A 16329-nucleotide genomic window follows, 5' to 3' on the forward strand; every position below is an offset into this window, starting at 1 on the left:
AAACACAGCAGGCATTATTCTCATTAAGAGATTTAACCAACTATCCAGCTACAGCATGACGCAGGAACACAACGACTGATTACACACATAAAGATACCACTTGGCATTAACCAGCACATACATTGCCAGTGTGAAAGCGCACGCTCACACCCACACAGAGGTTGCAAGATGTGGAAATGTAGCTGAATTATTCAAAATCCAGAGAAATGCTTGTGCAAGAGGAGACAAGGGAAAAGTCCACCGACTAGATTTACAAAGAAACAAAGAAAGACAGATAAACACGCAAAAAGAAAAGAGAGGGAGAGAGCAGGATGCATGAGTCAGCAGTCTGCCAGAAAACAGGAGTTGAGAAACATAAAAAGGGCTCACGGGATTTAGCTGTCACTGCAGTCCTGACAAAACGCTCACTACTTTACTCACTTTGCTGTTTTGTTTATGTGCACTTCTATTGCTTATGTTGTGGGGACCTCAGTGTGCTACACAGTCACATTTTGGAGACCAGCCTTCATACTGGGACAAATTCCTTTGATTTTAGGATGAACTTTTGGTTTCAATTAGGGTACAATGAGACAAAGTCAAGTAATAGTATGGTTGGGTTACAAATGAGTGTAACTCAGTGTTTGTGTGTGAGGCAGTCTGTTTGTGAGGAAAGTCCATTAAACATAGGCAAATATTTCCTTCTATATTTCTTTTAAAATATTTTTTCTTAAAAGCATGAACTAAAATTGTAAACCTTGCAGTAGCCTTAAAGAGACAATTCAATATTGAAGAAAAAAATGCATCGTCGTCACAAATATTCAGCCACACCCAGAAAGCGGGTTAGCCTAGCAAAGCATGAAAATGAAGCAGAAAAAGCACAACGTGTAGCTTTTAACACGTTCATGTGTGGACATATAAATATTTTAAAAGAGGCAGCTTCACAGTAATGGCAACACTAAAGTGTCTATGTTATTTTTCTTTCTTTAAAAAAAATCAACATCGAGTTATAAAGTGACAACAGTGTAACAGTGTAATAAGTGTTGGTCACATAAATCTATAGTTTGTCTTGACTTTGCAGACCTCCACATTAAGTTTCAGCTAAGTTTATAGCGGTCCAGTGTGTTCTGGTTGGTGGGGAACCCACTGCACTACCTGCTCAGCTCATTGTTGTAGCTCAGTAGAACCTGAACACAATTCTGTAATCTGTTGTTGAATACATTTTAAAAGTAACCTTCCCAACAATGAACATGTGTGGGTTGTTTTAAAGAGTTCACTGGATTCAGTCATGGTACTGTAACCGGATGTTGCCTTTGCAATCAGCTGTAAGTGGTAGTATTGCAAAGGAGCTATTTAGGAACCACAGCAACTCAGCCATGACCTTTAGCTCTTAAATGGTCCACTATTCACCCAGCTAACACAAATGGGTTCTTTTTGTCTGACATTTTGTGCAAGTAAACAGCTGTCTGTTGTAACTGGGGAGATGACAGAGGATAAAGCAAACTAAAAATAGTGGCTGCAGTCTGAAAAACCAGAACAATGAGCAGGAAAGACCACAAACTTTTATAGAGCTGACAAGACGCTGCATACTTGGTCCTTTTACTGTCCATTTGTAACTCCTTACTACAAGCTAACCTTTCACATACCAGTTTAGAGAGCTGTTGATAACTTGAAATGTTGATAGTGGGAGTTCAAAATACAGACGATATCAGATCATGGGTGTCTGATATTAAAACAATTCTTGCATAAGTTTTAAGCTTTGTGAATATTTATAAATACTGCAATATCAAACAGTAGGATTTAATGCCAAGCACATTCACAACCAGAAATATTAAATGAGAGGTCTTCCAGAAAAGGGCACCGTGTCTCCTACACAGTTTCCAAGTGTTTTATAAACTCTGCAGTTAGTGCCTAAGGGCTAGACATCTGAAAAATAGACACTGGTGACTAATTTTCCTTCTGAAAAACAAACTAGAAGTCAAAGAAAGAAGAGTTAGACAGGGAGGGCATCAGCAGCCCTGGCATATGTGCATGTGTTATATACGTGAAATAATGAAAGTAAAACGTGTATTCACTCTTTCCCCTTTAGTATGATTAAAAGCAGTACATCTCTCATTTACTAAACCCATGTGGAACCACTGTGAAAGGACGTATGTGTAGCAAGACAAAGAGAAAAACAAGTGAGAACTCATCTCCTGTCACTGTGAAAAAGCCAACTCTGAAGTGACTGTGGACTATTTCCAAAAAAGATTTCAATAAAAACAGGCCATACTTTGAGAGTAATGCTTGGAATTCAAGCTCTCGTTAAATTTTAGAAAACTGACCTCTGGGAAATATAATCTGAAGTGTCCTGAAGTGCATGTCATTCCAAGTATAGCTTTGCACTTCACTGTGTGATAAACCAACTTATTATGTTTGCAGAAGAGGAAACAAGAAGTCGATTTTCAGCAAAATACTCGACACAACAGCATATGGGTGTATTTAGTTTTTTTCTAACACTAATTGTCCAGTTGTGAAGCATCACTGTGTGAAAAATGTGGTTTATTGCTGTGTTATCATCCATGCTGAGGATGTTTGTGTGCCTGTGTGGGAGGTAGGTTGAAAGACTAACAGATTCACTCTGTAAAAGTCTAGTAGCTTTGTCTTTTTGTCTTTTTAGAGTAAATTGCCCACGTTAGTAGTGATCAGTAAGCCATGAGTCATAGAGAGTAGGATTTGAGACAGATGGGTGTAGTTAGGGCCTGTACTTCTGTAACACCACAGTTTAACAGGGTTTCCTTTTTTTAAGCGAGTGCAAGCTGTCTATGCCAAATGCTCCAATCTGTGGTCTTGACCCTTAAACTTCCTCTAAATATAAAACTTTACTATAAACACAGTCTCTTGCCAGAGGTTGCCAGACACACAGGTCAAACCTAATACTGTCAAGTGTTTACTGTTACAGACATCTCCAGTTCACTTCCTCGATTGGACGAAAACCCACAGATATGCACAAATCTAAAATGGGTAAAAGGGTTTTCTTGTCTTTTTTTATTATTAGATCATTAATTAAACAGTTAGATTCCCTACAAACAGATCCCCGGATATTTTGAGTGGCACATAAAGGTCCTGTGTGTGATTTCAAGCATTGAGGAGATGATGTTGCTCAGCTTCCATTAAGTGGTGCTGATAGGACTCAAAATGCCATCAGGTTCTGAGGTCACTGATGACTCACAGTTTGACATTATAAGGGACGTTGTGATTAAACCCTAATATGAATATCTGTTAGCCTTTAACTCACAAAGCATCATAAGCATCATCACCATTTTTCTGTGAACATGTAATTGAGCTGACGGTCCATTTTTCCCCATGGCTGCCTCTCCTGGATGTCTAAGGTCTCTGTCTCTGGGCCTTTACCCTGGACTCTTCCCAGAAACCGAACACTGACAGATGGGAGCTAAAGTGTGGGTGGCTTTGAATGAAACCCTGGTGTGGAATGAGCGGAAGGAGAGTAAAAGAGGCAAGAATGAAGATCCCTGAAAAAGTCTTTGAAAATTTAAGAATTTCTCCAAGATGTGAAATATCCAGTGTTAAATGTGCAGCAGTGAGATGGCTGGAAAAAAAGACTGGTTGTTTTTTTATTTCAGTTCAACACCAAGATATCAGATTAGATTGACAGCACCTTGGTAACATATTACATCACAAGTGTCATCAGACTGTGATTCAAATGCTGATGACGGCTGAGTCATAGAAAACAGAAGACCACAGACAAAAGCACAAATATGGAAATCCATCTATCCTTCCATTTTCTTAAATGTGTCACAGGGCGAGAGGTAATATACAACCTAGAGATATCCAGGTTGTATATTATGAAAACCTTATATATAAAAAAATCAATAAATAAAATAGTTCCATCTGTGTACAATTGATCTTATTAAGAAAGTGGTTGAGAAATTATGTATCAACAAATAAAAGTGAAAAGATACAGCAACAGTACAGATCAATACATGAAAGCTTGAGGTTTAAGATACAAGGCTTTATAAAGAATATCAAAATCTGGAATAATGCAAGAGTGTTGTGTTTAAAAATCTTCAACATCAACTATTTTTTCCTTAAAAGCACAATCTTTGGATTGGATAGAGGAAAAATGGGATGTTTTACACCCATGTGATGTCTCAGAGTTAATAAAGAATTCTTTTTGTTTATTTATTATCCCTATATTGTTTTTAGGACTATGTTTATCACTTGAAATCCATTTATCCTTCCATTTTCTTAACCGGAGCCTATCCCATGTGTCACAGGGCAAGAGGTAATATACACCTAGAGATATCCAGGTTGTATAAAAAAATAAAATAAATAAATAAATAAATAAAATAGTTCCATCTGTGTAGTTCCACCTGCACGATTGTCTCTAATACAATCTTACATGCTGTTGAAATGTTTAACTGTCTCTTCCGCTTTAAGTGCAAAAGGATGCAGTCAGAAACCAGAGCTATATATAGAAGTCTATAGCTATACATCTCATGTGTATGTGCAGTAGTCCTTTAAGCTGAGCGTTTGAGCAATTGCCACGTTGGGAGGAATTTTTTTATTCTCAATCTGCCATCTAGTGGACTGTTTGGGAATCATAAATTGTGTTTCTTTCAAACGAAACTATATTTGGCCTCTAGATGGCAACACATTGACTGGGTTGCATAGGGAATGCACTAAAGTACAAACAGTGTGCAGAAGAGTATATGTTGTGCTTTAGATGCATGCAGAGATATCTGTAAAACTCTGACTTTACTGTAAAGACACATGGCCTTTGTTGTTGAGTGAAAGTTTATATTTAGTGTGGGCTTAGATATACTGTTTTAGTGTGGACACAGCTGTGTCCTCTGTCTGCCTTACTGAAGTAGTCTGGCGCTCTGCTATAACAATCTGTCTTGGCAAGACTAGAAAACACCACCCACACTCCAACAACTGCTCCATCAAGTCACACGCTGAGTGCAGCACAGAGAACCATATTAAAATCAGTCTGCGAGGACCGGCTGAAATGGTAGTTATTTGTTCACAGCAGGAGTCACTTATTAGCTACATTTCCTCCCTGTTTTTCCTGTTTGTGAACCCAGCAGCCTGTCTTTACTTTTTGTTCTTCCATTTTGTCTTGGCTTCCTTGGCTTCTTTGCTTGTTCCAGCCAACAGTAACCAGACAGAGTCTATGTTTAAATAAACAGGAAGGGTTTTCTGTCTGGGCTCAGTTTATGATGTGTGGACTTACAGGGAGTTCAAGTGGGTTACAAGGTCATTTCTGAGGTCATTTCAGCATGGAGGAAAGCTTCTAGAATTATAAACCAAAACAACACTATTCAAAAGTATAAGCATATATGTAGTATGTGCAAAATGTAAAGATACTGAAACATATTTTTCTGCCATCTTAATTTAATTAGGCTTTTGCATAAATGTAAGTACTTTCAGGCTACTTCAGGGTGTGCCACTTTAAGATTCAGGTTATGTTATGATTGAAGATTTTCATTTCCAAAACAGGAAAGAATACAACCAGCTCTTCCCTGTAACAGGATTTTACTCATAGTGCGTGTGTTCCGTATGTGGAGGTGTTGACTTAGGTTTGTTTAAATTAGGAGAAAGTCTTTCCAAGAGAGAGGATGGAGGAGGGATGAGAAGACATAAACAAAGGAATGGAACCTGCCTTCTGGAAAGCAGCTGCTGAACAGACTAGACAGAAAAACACACAACTGCACAGATCCTTCTTGGAAGCTTTTATTCTAAAGCGCCTTAAATATACAGTGCAATGGATTCTACTGAGCTGTATTTTGAAGTCGGTGTTAAACTACAGTATTTCAAACTCTACCAAAGTATACATCATCAGGCTAGTTGGGAAAGGAACTGCTCTTTTCCGTTCTCTTGTTTTAATAAGAAATCAGTACCGGACATATTGAGTCCTGCCTGTTCACAACTAAAAGATATCAGTTCTCCCAGTTTTCAATGTACCAAAAGCTGTGGGTGGATATTGAAGAGTAAGTCATCGTTCCCTCTGCGAATCTCAAGCAGGAGTGGCTGGTCGCTCTGCAACACCTCATGGATGTCTTCAGTGGTCCTGACTGGCTTTGCATTCAACTTCACTATAACGTCACCTTCCCTAATCCCTCCTCTAAGACATAGAAAAGAAAAGAAACTCGAGTCAACTGTTTACTACAAGCGTGCCAGAACGAGAAAAAGAAGATTCAGTAAAGACTTATAATGACATCATTGTCCGTAAATCTTTAATCACTTTCTGGAACTATGAAACAGGGTGATATCATTTGAAATGTGTGTGTGTCTGTGTGTGTACTTTTTGCAGGTGTGTGTGAGCATACTTTTCTGCTGGAGTGTTAGGTATGACCTGCCGCACCAAAACTCCACTACTGATGTCGGGGAAGTCTGGGTTATGAAGTCGCAACTCTTCTACAAGACTGTGGCACACATAGGACACAATATTAATGCTAATAACACATTTTTACACAACATCATTTCAATTATGTAAAAAAGGAAGTGCATCACATAAAACTAATTCTCTTTTTGGACATACTCAGACATGCAAACATTTGATTTTCTTTGAAACAGCTCCTACTGACAAATCAAAGGTAAAGTTGTTTGGCTACAGAAAAAGTAGACAAGCAGCAATACCAACTCCTGAAGCCAACTTACGTTTCCCATAGAATAACACAGAATCTGTCGGTGTGTTTGTTAAATGATTTATTCACAAAACAAATGTTCCTTTTAGTATTATTTGGTTATGCCACCTTTATCTGTAGTAGGAAGTGTATTAAAGAACATTAGTGCAAAATTTATTTTCTCCTTACAGTCTAATATGTGTGTGAATGTGTAACAACTTACGCTTTGGTGATGGTGACCATCCAGATGCCTAAAAAATATCTCTTAACTTGGGACACGTCTGAAAACACAACAATATAACCATTATTTTCAACACGGCCTCATGCAAAGGTTAAGTTGGGCTGATGGGGAAACAGTTAATAACTATTTTATTAAACAGATTTTAAAGTATAAATGTAACCATTATAATTATAGTGCAAATCCTAAGGATTTCATTTGTTATTAAAGATCTATTCACTTTGAGTCTACACTCTTAACTGCAAGTTTTGCCATATTTTGACATATATGAAAATAGTTATAATATTTGCATCACAAAAACTCCTTGTCTCTCACCTGCATCAGACTGTGGTTTGTCCATTTTTCTTTTCTGCTGTCTCTTTTCTGTCACAACAAAAGCCAGGCAGAGTAGTAGGTAATGAAAATTAGAGACATATACTGGGGGGAAACAGTCATTTAAAGATATTAAATATTTTAGATATTAAGATGATAAACTTCACAAAAAAAGTCACCATCTTTCTTGTGTTTAATCTGTGACTCTGAGAGGAAGCGGCTGATGCGGTCTGCCGGTATAGCGAAGGAAATTCCTGCTGTCACTTTAAGAGTGTTGATTCCAATCACCTCGCCATCCTGAAGGAAACACAAACACATGTAGAAAGACAAACACACCATGATGGCTGCCAAAAAGGACTTGATGCTGACATAAATATCAGCCAGTAAGAACTGAGAAAAATATGTCAAGATTACCAGACAAAAAACTGCATCAGCTGGTATGTAGAGCCGAGCATATGGCACGACTACAGTTGCTATGATATATTGATAAAAACACACTGCATGTGCCTTTTTAAACGTGCACTCGTTTATGGCGTTATAAATGTGTCATTACACAGAACACTTTAAAGCATGTGACACATGATGTGTCACGATTGTGTCCCAGTGTTACTGCAGTCAATAAAAACAAACTGCACGTTTATACTTTGAGCGTTTTTATAACTAACATTAGTAGAACTCCAGAATTGAAGTAACAGCGATAGCCGTTATAGCTAGAAAAAGCAGAAATAGTAGTACTGATCAGTGTATTATTTGGTGACTGTAATATTTTAATGGCTGGTGACAGGAAAACATGCGTGAATAAATCTGTAAATCAATTTTGAGCCATTTTGAGTTCATGGTTCATGGGACACAAGAGGGTTTATAAAACAAGCAAAGATTGTATCATATCGCAGGCTTTTTTCTGCTTTGGTTCTGCATTTTGGTTTCTTAGTATTTTTGAGTCTTAGTTGTGTTTTATTTTTCTAATGTTTGAAGTTTAGATTTTTTTCAACCATATATATTAAATATGTGTAATATACTATATTATATTTATGATTAGAGCCGTTTCTATTTATTAGTGCTCTTTTGCTATATTTTTCAGCCTTGCAATATACTGTATTATTTCATTTAGTTTAGATAGTTACTCTTTTTGTTATTTTGGAGGAACTGTGACCACATAATTTTCTTAAGGATTAATAAAGTATTTTGATTCTGATTTTGTGTTTGTTGAACATCTGGATTTCCTGTTTTCATTTCTTGTTCTCGTAGAGCGTGAGTTTTATTTTTTTATGATATCTTGTGTTTTGATATTAGCAAGAGTTTCCATGTGTGTTTGTTTTTTAATGGTTAGTGTTTTACTTTGAAGGTTTGCTTTCTTTCGTGTCTTGCGTCAGTTTGGCTTCCTGTGCTCCTCTCCCTACTGTTTTCATCAATAATACTTTTTCAGAGTAATTATAATCCTGTCGTCCCTTTTTACTGTTGATCTTTGGAATTTCCTGTGTGTGCTCCTCCACATCCCTTTCATGCTGTCCAGTTTATTTTCTTTGGAATTAACCTGGTTCTTTGTTCTTCTTTCTAGATTCTCTGGGGTCTCGTGACTCTTAACTTTGTGCTTCTTGGAGTACTGTTCAGCTGGTAAAGCTCACATTTTGTTTGCATTCTGTGCCTTGTTAAGCACACATCTACAAAGCTAATTGTGACAGTTAATAGTTTCTTTAAATGTGCTACAATACATACAACAAAATCAGGTATAATGTCTGTAGTATATCACACTTGTAGCTCCGTCTGTGCTTTGCGGAATAATAAGTTTGTGATATTTCAGGCTCAAATGATAATTTGGTGCCTCATAACTGTTAATGCTGCGTTAGTTAAAACTCCCGTTCTTTGTTTGAGGCCAAACTGAGTGATATTTTTGTTAGATAATTTATCTTGTCCCCATCAAAAACACTCCAAAATCAAATGGATCATCTACTCTACCTTAGAGAACACCACTTACCAAGTTAACAAGAGGTCCTCCCGAATTGCCGTACTTGACACAAGTATGGAAGATATAAAATAGAAACAAGCACAACAGTAATTCTTACACACATGGGACTATTAAAAGACAAATATGTAGTTCAATAATGCAGTCAATGTGTATAGATGCAGATATTTAAAAATGTTTCACGTTAATAATAGCATCAGTTTGGATGTAGTCCATGTCTGAGTCCTTTATGCCCAGCTCTTTGCCATCTCTTTGTGCTGTGCTGACGATGCCGGTGGTGACGGTGTTCTGCAGGGCAAAAGGGCTGCCGATGGCAACCACAAACTCTCCTGGCCTCAGATCAGCCGAACTGCCCAGAGATAGCACGCGAAGTTTCTTCTGCTACAACAAGCACAAAAAAACAGTCAAAAAATACCAGCACACAGGCGAAAACACGAGTATGTCAGAGCGATACAGATGAAAAGAAGAAAAGACATTTAGAGGAAGAGGAATAGTTGAAAGCTTACAAAACTCTCCAGGTATTTCAGACAGCGGTGTGAGATTACACACATCAGCGCTCTGTCTGTGAGTCACGGAGCTAGTGTTTATGAACGTCTTATGAATGTCTAGCAGAAAACTGTCAGATGTTGACAAAGAAATGTGTTGGGATGTGGGCTGTGTGGTTTATGTGGGCTCATTTAAGATTTATGGATGTAAAAAAAAAATCTAAAGATTCATGTGTTTATATTTGAAAAGGAGAAGAGGGTAGAGAAGCTTATGATGATAGCATGTCAGCGCTTCTGCCCTTACCTGTGGATTGACCTCGATTGTAGCAATGTCTGCCTTCCTGTCTATGTCTTTCACCACGGCTTCATATGCATCTCCGTCGTGGAGCTGAACACGCAGCTGTGGCCTGCCTGTCACCAAGGCAGCTGTGGTTACCACATGAGCGTTGGTCACAATCACACCTGAGTGGGACACGATGAACCCAGAGCCACTGGAGAGCCGCATGTGGCGACCTAACAGAGGATGCCTGGAAACAGAGGGCAAATGAGAAATTATTAAAGTGATCATGATTAATAATAACAATAATAATTAAAATGTGCTTTGCTTTCAAATATTTCACATTCTGGTTATCCGATATGGAAGTAAGTTTGGCAGCTTGAAGAGTTTTATGCCCTAATGTGATGTGCTTTGGACTAAATTTTATGCTTAATTTTAATTTTATTTTAATTTTAACGTTAAATTTTAATATAATTTTATGCTACTTATAATAGCAGGCAAACAGCACTTGATTGGGTCCAATGTTCCTAAAAACAGCCTGTTGAATAAACAGGTTGCACTCGTTTTTTCATACCAGACAAATCAAGCCATTATGCTATAAAACAATATAAATAAGCAATTTTTGTATAGCTTTTTATGTTAAATTTTAACATACACATACACAATCCAAACCTTAAGAACAGCTCAATGTGGACGACAGCAGGGGCTATTTTCTCCACGACATCAGCAATGAAGTTGAACTTGTATCGAGGGCTGCTGAGACGAATCAGGGTACGACCTATACTGACAAGAAAACCCCACCAAAACATTAATACAGACAGCAATCAGTCTATCTATAGCTACAGTTAGGTCCATAAATATTTGGACAGAGACAACTTTTGAAACAACTCAGACTTTCAGCTTTAATTTAGTGGGTTGAACAAAAAAGATGCATAAAAACGTGAGAAACTAAAGCATTTTTGTAACACAATCCCTTCATTCCAGGGGCTCAAAAGTAATTGGACATATTAAATTCAATTTAAATAAATGTTAAATGTTAATTTCCCATACTTGGTTGAAAACCCTTTGCTAGCAATGACAGCCTGAAGTCTTGACCAGATGCTGGGTTTCCTCCTTTTTAATGCTCTGCCAGGCCTTTACTGCAGCAGCTTTCAGTTACTGTTGTGGACCTTTCTGTCCAAAGTTTAATCTTCATCAAGTGAAATGCATGCTCAGTTGGGTTAAGGTCAGATGACTGATTTGGCAACACAAGTATATTGTACTTCTTTGCTTTAATAAACTCCTGGTTTGCTTTGGCTGTATGTTTTGGTTCATTGTTTATTTTTATTATGAAATACCGGCCAATCAATATGACTCAATTCAGCTGGATTTGAGCAGATACATCTTCAACAAACACTAGTGTCCCAGTCCGCCACTGGCAGCCATGCATGCTCAAGCCATCACACTGCCTCCGCCATGTTTTACAGATGATGTGGTTTGCTTCGCCATATTTTTTCTTGCCATCTTTCTGGTAGAGGTTGATCTTGGTTTCATCTGTTGAAAGAATGTTCTTCCAGAACTTTGCTGGCTTTTTTAGAATTTTTTTTTGGCTAGTCCAATCTAACCTTTCTATTCTTGAGGTTTATGATTACGTGGAGAGTGTTGTTCACTCAGCTGGCTGTTGTGAAGGGGTTTCTCTTCACCATGAAAATGATTCTGCAATCATCCACCACTGCTGTCTTCTGTGGATGTCCAGGTCTTTTTGCATTGCTGAGTTCAGCAGTGCTTTCTTTCCAACCTGTATGTTTTGCCGCTTCTAATATTGTAGGAATTTCTCTGATGTTTTTCTTCTGTTTTCACAGCTTACGGATGGCTTCTTTTACCTGCATGGAGTGCTCCTTTGATCGCATGTTGTCTGTTCAAAGAAAAATCTTCCCAATGCAAGCATCACACCTCAAATCAATTCCAGGACTTTTATCTGCTTAATTGATAATGACATAATGAAGGAATTGCCGACACCTGCCCATGAAATAGCATTTGAGTCAATTGTCCAATTACTTTTGGTCCCGTTAAAAAGAGGCTGGCACATGTAAAGGAGCCGAAACTCCTAAACCCATCCAACTTGAATGTGATATCCTCAAACGAAAGCTGAGAGTCTACACATTATGTCCATTATATAACTATAATCGGAATATGTTTCAGTAAACATGTAAAATAAAAAATTAAAATAAAAAAAGCAACCTTGCCTCAGTGCCCCTAACTGTATGTATCTATCTATCTGTATATATAGATATAGATATATATCTATATATATATATATTTGGCACATGTTTTATCCTCAACATCGCCAGTGGTATGTTTACAGTCATCTTTTTTAGTGTGACTTTGTATATTAATCGTGCGTTACCCAAATCCCAAAACAATTTAGTCCACCCTGTACATTCTAGGTTTCTGGCGACCTCAAAGCAACCCTACCTGCTCCCAAAGGCGAACACTGTAAAATGTAATATTGTGTTTAATTAAAAATATTAAATAGGCTGAACTCAATTTTTATCAATTTGTTATTAGAACTCAATTTAAATAAGTTACCAGTACTTTTTATGCAAAAATGCTGATAAACTCGATTAATTTGAGTTGTCCTAACTTAGAAAAACTAAGTAAGCTGGAAGTTTTGCTTCTCAGGGCGGAAGGATGAAAGATGTGTTTTGAAAATGCCACGTGACTACCGTCCTCCTCCCTCCCGGATCAGTCCGCATGTTCATGGCGCCAGCATTTGTTATGGAATATATTGAGCAAACCTGGAGATATTATTGTTGTCATTGCTGTGGATCTTTACTGACTTGGTGAGTAAATGTTTACTCGTATTCAAACTGATTTTGTGGCTTCTCTTAGTTTAGCACCAGGTTTATAATCTTGCTAGCTAGTTAGTGTTAGCCTAGCGTTGCTGCTGCCGCTGGGCTCATGTTACTTAAAAATTAACACTACAGCCTTAAAAACCTTACATAAAACTATGTCGGTGAATTTTTTTGTTGATTGTTTGAAATAAATAAGTGAGATAAGAGCCCAGACAAAATTCTTTGGGAGGTGCAGCCGTTAGGGGTGGGGTGGGTGTGGGGGGTGAATAACGGAGCTCTCCGAAAACGTGGAAGCACTTTTGCAAATATGTGATATTTTGATAAATTAAGTAGATATTTGAGCATTACTCAGCTACATTCTCGCCTGAAAATATCTTAAAAGGTTATTTTGTGACCCAGAAAGGGTAGTCTGGTGAAAAAGAGGATCGCATTTGTCGGCCACGGTTGTCGGAGCCTGTGCGCACTTGTAAGCGCGGCAATGGCGGAGGAGCACCGCTGAAAAACGTATTACTTTTTCTGGGTCACAAAATAAACTTTTAAGATATTTTCAGGCGAGAATGTAGCTGTGTAAAGTTCAAATATCTGCTCGATTTATCAAGACATGACATATTTGCAAAAATGCTCCGACGTTTTCGGAGACGTCTATTTTTTCATGCTTTGTGGCAGCTTTAGAACATCTGTGGCATCTACTAATGTCAAATCTAGCCTTTATTTAACAACATAAGCGAACTCTATGTTACAATGATTGCACAGCCATTAAGGATCAAATCAGTTTCTGAAAAATGTTCTGTTTTTTCTCCCTCTGCTTGCTTCTTACTGTCTTTGAGGCTCGGGACCAGCACTCCTGTTGTTGGACAGAAAGACATCAACTCAGTGGTAAGTGTTTTGGTTTTCCAATATATTAGTAACTGTCAGTGACATTTATATTAACCAGGCCGAACTTTAATCATACTTTAGATCAGCCTGTTTTACTTATTGTTTTATTTGTGCTTTGGTTTGGGGAAGTTGTTTCTTTACTGATCTTTTCCTGTCTTCTGTTATTAGACTTGAGATGTGACTGCACGATGCTGTTGCTTCGACTCCAGTTAATTCTACAAGACATGCTGTGTAAGTAAACAAACAACAACAGTTTGGTCTGCATTTCTTGAAAGATCACATCCCCCAAACTTAGTTTAGAGGGTCTACACTGTATATAGTGAAGTCTGCAAGTTTTCTAACAGCAAAATTTGTTTTGTGCCCAAATCATTTTGCACATCATTAGAATGAAAGTTATTGCCCATGTTTGCATAGCACTTTTTAAAGTTATTCTTTCATGACAATATTGTGTGTTGGTCACAGCTATCCAGACTGACAATTGGGACATTGAATGTCACCTCTCCGGCGGGGAGGGAGCCTGAGATTGTCTAAATTGGAGTCTGTTTTATACCAAATGCAGAAAAAATGTTTTAAGAAAGCAATTAAGTTCATGTTCCAAAAAATATGATTGTTTGCTTGCAGGACACCAGGAGAGATGAGTCCTCCGTCACAGATGGTGTGGTCAGTGAAGGTGGTCACCTGCAGGTTCAAGCTCATTGCATCTCCAACCCACATCCACTGCAACTGTACTTAAGGGAAGTTAAAGACTTTCTTCTGCACTTACATTTGGATCATCTCGATCCATGACAGTCATTCAGGCAGTAATGACTGGACTGGAAACAAGCCATCCTTAAAATATTACAACATTCCAGCTCCTGTGTTGGAATGAAAAACGAATGTGTTGTTTAAATTAGAGACTGCACTTGTGACAGAACAATAAATATTTTATGTTGATTATATAAGTAATGTAAGTACAAAACAAACTTGTGGTAGGCCTAAACTTATTTTCAGAATAATTACATCTAAGACTTTGTTTCGTTGTAAGATTATAACAGTGATGGCAATATCATTTTTATTCAGCAGAACAGTGTCCAGTATGTTGGCTGTTGTACTTTGTTGTGTTTGAAAATAAAAGTTGTGCTCATTTTAACATCATTACAAAAGTGTTGTTAATTATTTTTAATGATATTCATGGTACCACAAATTGTTTTTTCATTTAGTTGAACTTGAAATGTTTGTCAGTAGGTAAACAATTAGTATTGTCAGAAAGTCAGAAATATCAAGTTATTCTTAATACTGCAGACTTGCAGTGTATAAGTTGTCCTAACAGTCATCCTAAGTAAGCTTTACTTAGTTTTTTTGAGGCAACGAGTTTCCATAATTTTTTTGAGTTCTGGGAACTAACACGGCTGTGTACATTTTGAGTACAGTGTACTCAAAATGAGTAAGTTGTCCTAACTTGGTCATCTTACGTAAACTTGATCCAATTTTTTTGAGTTCTGGGAACAAATGAGCTTGTACAGAGTACTCAAAATAAATACGTTGTCCTAACTTAGTCATTTTTAGCTAAGCTTTACTCAATTTTTTTGAGGCAACGAGTTTCCATAATTTTTTTGAGTTCTGGGAACTAATTAGATTTTACAGTGAACAGGGTCCTTTGTGCGCTTGGCTGACCGCGGGTCTCCCCTTGAGTAGAGTTTTCCGACTGGCTGCTCTCATCTTACACACATTTCCATACGTTTTCCCGTCGCTCCCACACTTCATGGTCCATCTTGCACCGGCAGGCCCCTTTGGAGCCTCGCCGCTTCCCTGCAGCGAATAATTTGCACTCCAATCCATCCCCGCAGGGCAGGTCGTCTTTGCGGCCGCAGGGGTCTCCTTCACGCGGGGAACACACCAGGCAGCAGTTACATCTGTCCGGAACGTAGCCACCGGGACAGCTGGGGCTCGGGCACGAGCTCACATCGCACCGGGAGGCGCACTTGTCAGAGCGAACGGCTTCGATGATTTCGTGCGCAAAGAGAAACGCAGCCACAAATATAAAGAGCTGCATCATGTCAATAGTGCCAGAAAGCTTAAATAAATATGATATGTATATATGCCCTCACAAAATCATATTAAATTACTACATTGAAAAAATTGGGTTGCTTCTTTAAGAACTAAAAAGTAATCTAAGTACAGTCTCCCGTGGCTCTGCTGGCTAAAAAGGACTACAAGCCAAGCCGTCTATGTCTGCATATTTTTACAGCCTTGTGACTTCACATCACTTACTTTTGTGAACGACTAAACTCATCGCCTTGAAGTGCACTTCCGACGGCAGGCAACTAAAATAAAACAGACACTGCGCGCCATCTAGTGGAAACAAAAGCTCATAACAGACATAACTGCAGGGAAGCTTGTACAGGTCAGAAATTTACATACACTCATCATGGGCATGAATGTCCTGGTAGTTTGGGCTTCTGATTCCTTTGAACCGGTCTTTATCCAGGGTGGAAGCATACATCTTTAATGTCTTTAAAAAAACAAGAACTGGGTGCACTTTTTTTTTTCTCCAGTTCTTACAAAGTCACAAAGTGTAGATACAGGCTCAGATACAGACGTACATTTATTTAAATATTTTAATAAGCAGTGCTAAAGGTTCTACATTGTGTTTTTACTTGACAAATGCAAGTAGTGTTAAATTTTCATTAGTGTTCATGACTGATTACTTGGTAGTTTTTCCTTTGCCAGTACTCACTGGATTGAGCAATACTGAGAACA

General features: G+C 38.1%; 1 protein-coding gene and 1 long non-coding RNA gene across 2 annotated transcripts; one reads left to right on the forward strand and one right to left on the reverse strand.

Moving 5' to 3' along the window:
- Positions 1 to 5702: 5702 nt before the first annotated feature.
- htra3a (HtrA serine peptidase 3a) lies at positions 5703 to 15870 on the reverse strand. Its single transcript, XM_013273067.3, is given in 11 exon segments — positions 5703 to 6103; positions 6309 to 6404; positions 6829 to 6886; positions 7159 to 7206; positions 7335 to 7452; positions 9131 to 9163; positions 9302 to 9496; positions 9908 to 10130; positions 10553 to 10663; positions 15212 to 15328; positions 15330 to 15870. Coding segments are annotated over 11 exon segments (1464 nt in total). The 5' UTR covers positions 15626 to 15870; the 3' UTR covers positions 5703 to 5934.
- Positions 12357 to 14250, forward strand: LOC109202465 (uncharacterized). Its single transcript, XR_002062385.2, has 4 exons — positions 12357 to 12702; positions 13542 to 13590; positions 13759 to 13821; positions 14212 to 14250. It is a non-coding gene; the product is annotated as an uncharacterized LOC109202465 (long non-coding RNA).
- Positions 15871 to 16329: the final 459 nt, after the last annotated feature.

Source organism: Oreochromis niloticus, linkage group LG6 (genome assembly GCF_001858045.2).
Source record: "Oreochromis niloticus isolate F11D_XX linkage group LG6, O_niloticus_UMD_NMBU, whole genome shotgun sequence".
Classification (NCBI taxonomy): domain Eukaryota; kingdom Metazoa; phylum Chordata; class Actinopteri; order Cichliformes; family Cichlidae; genus Oreochromis; species Oreochromis niloticus.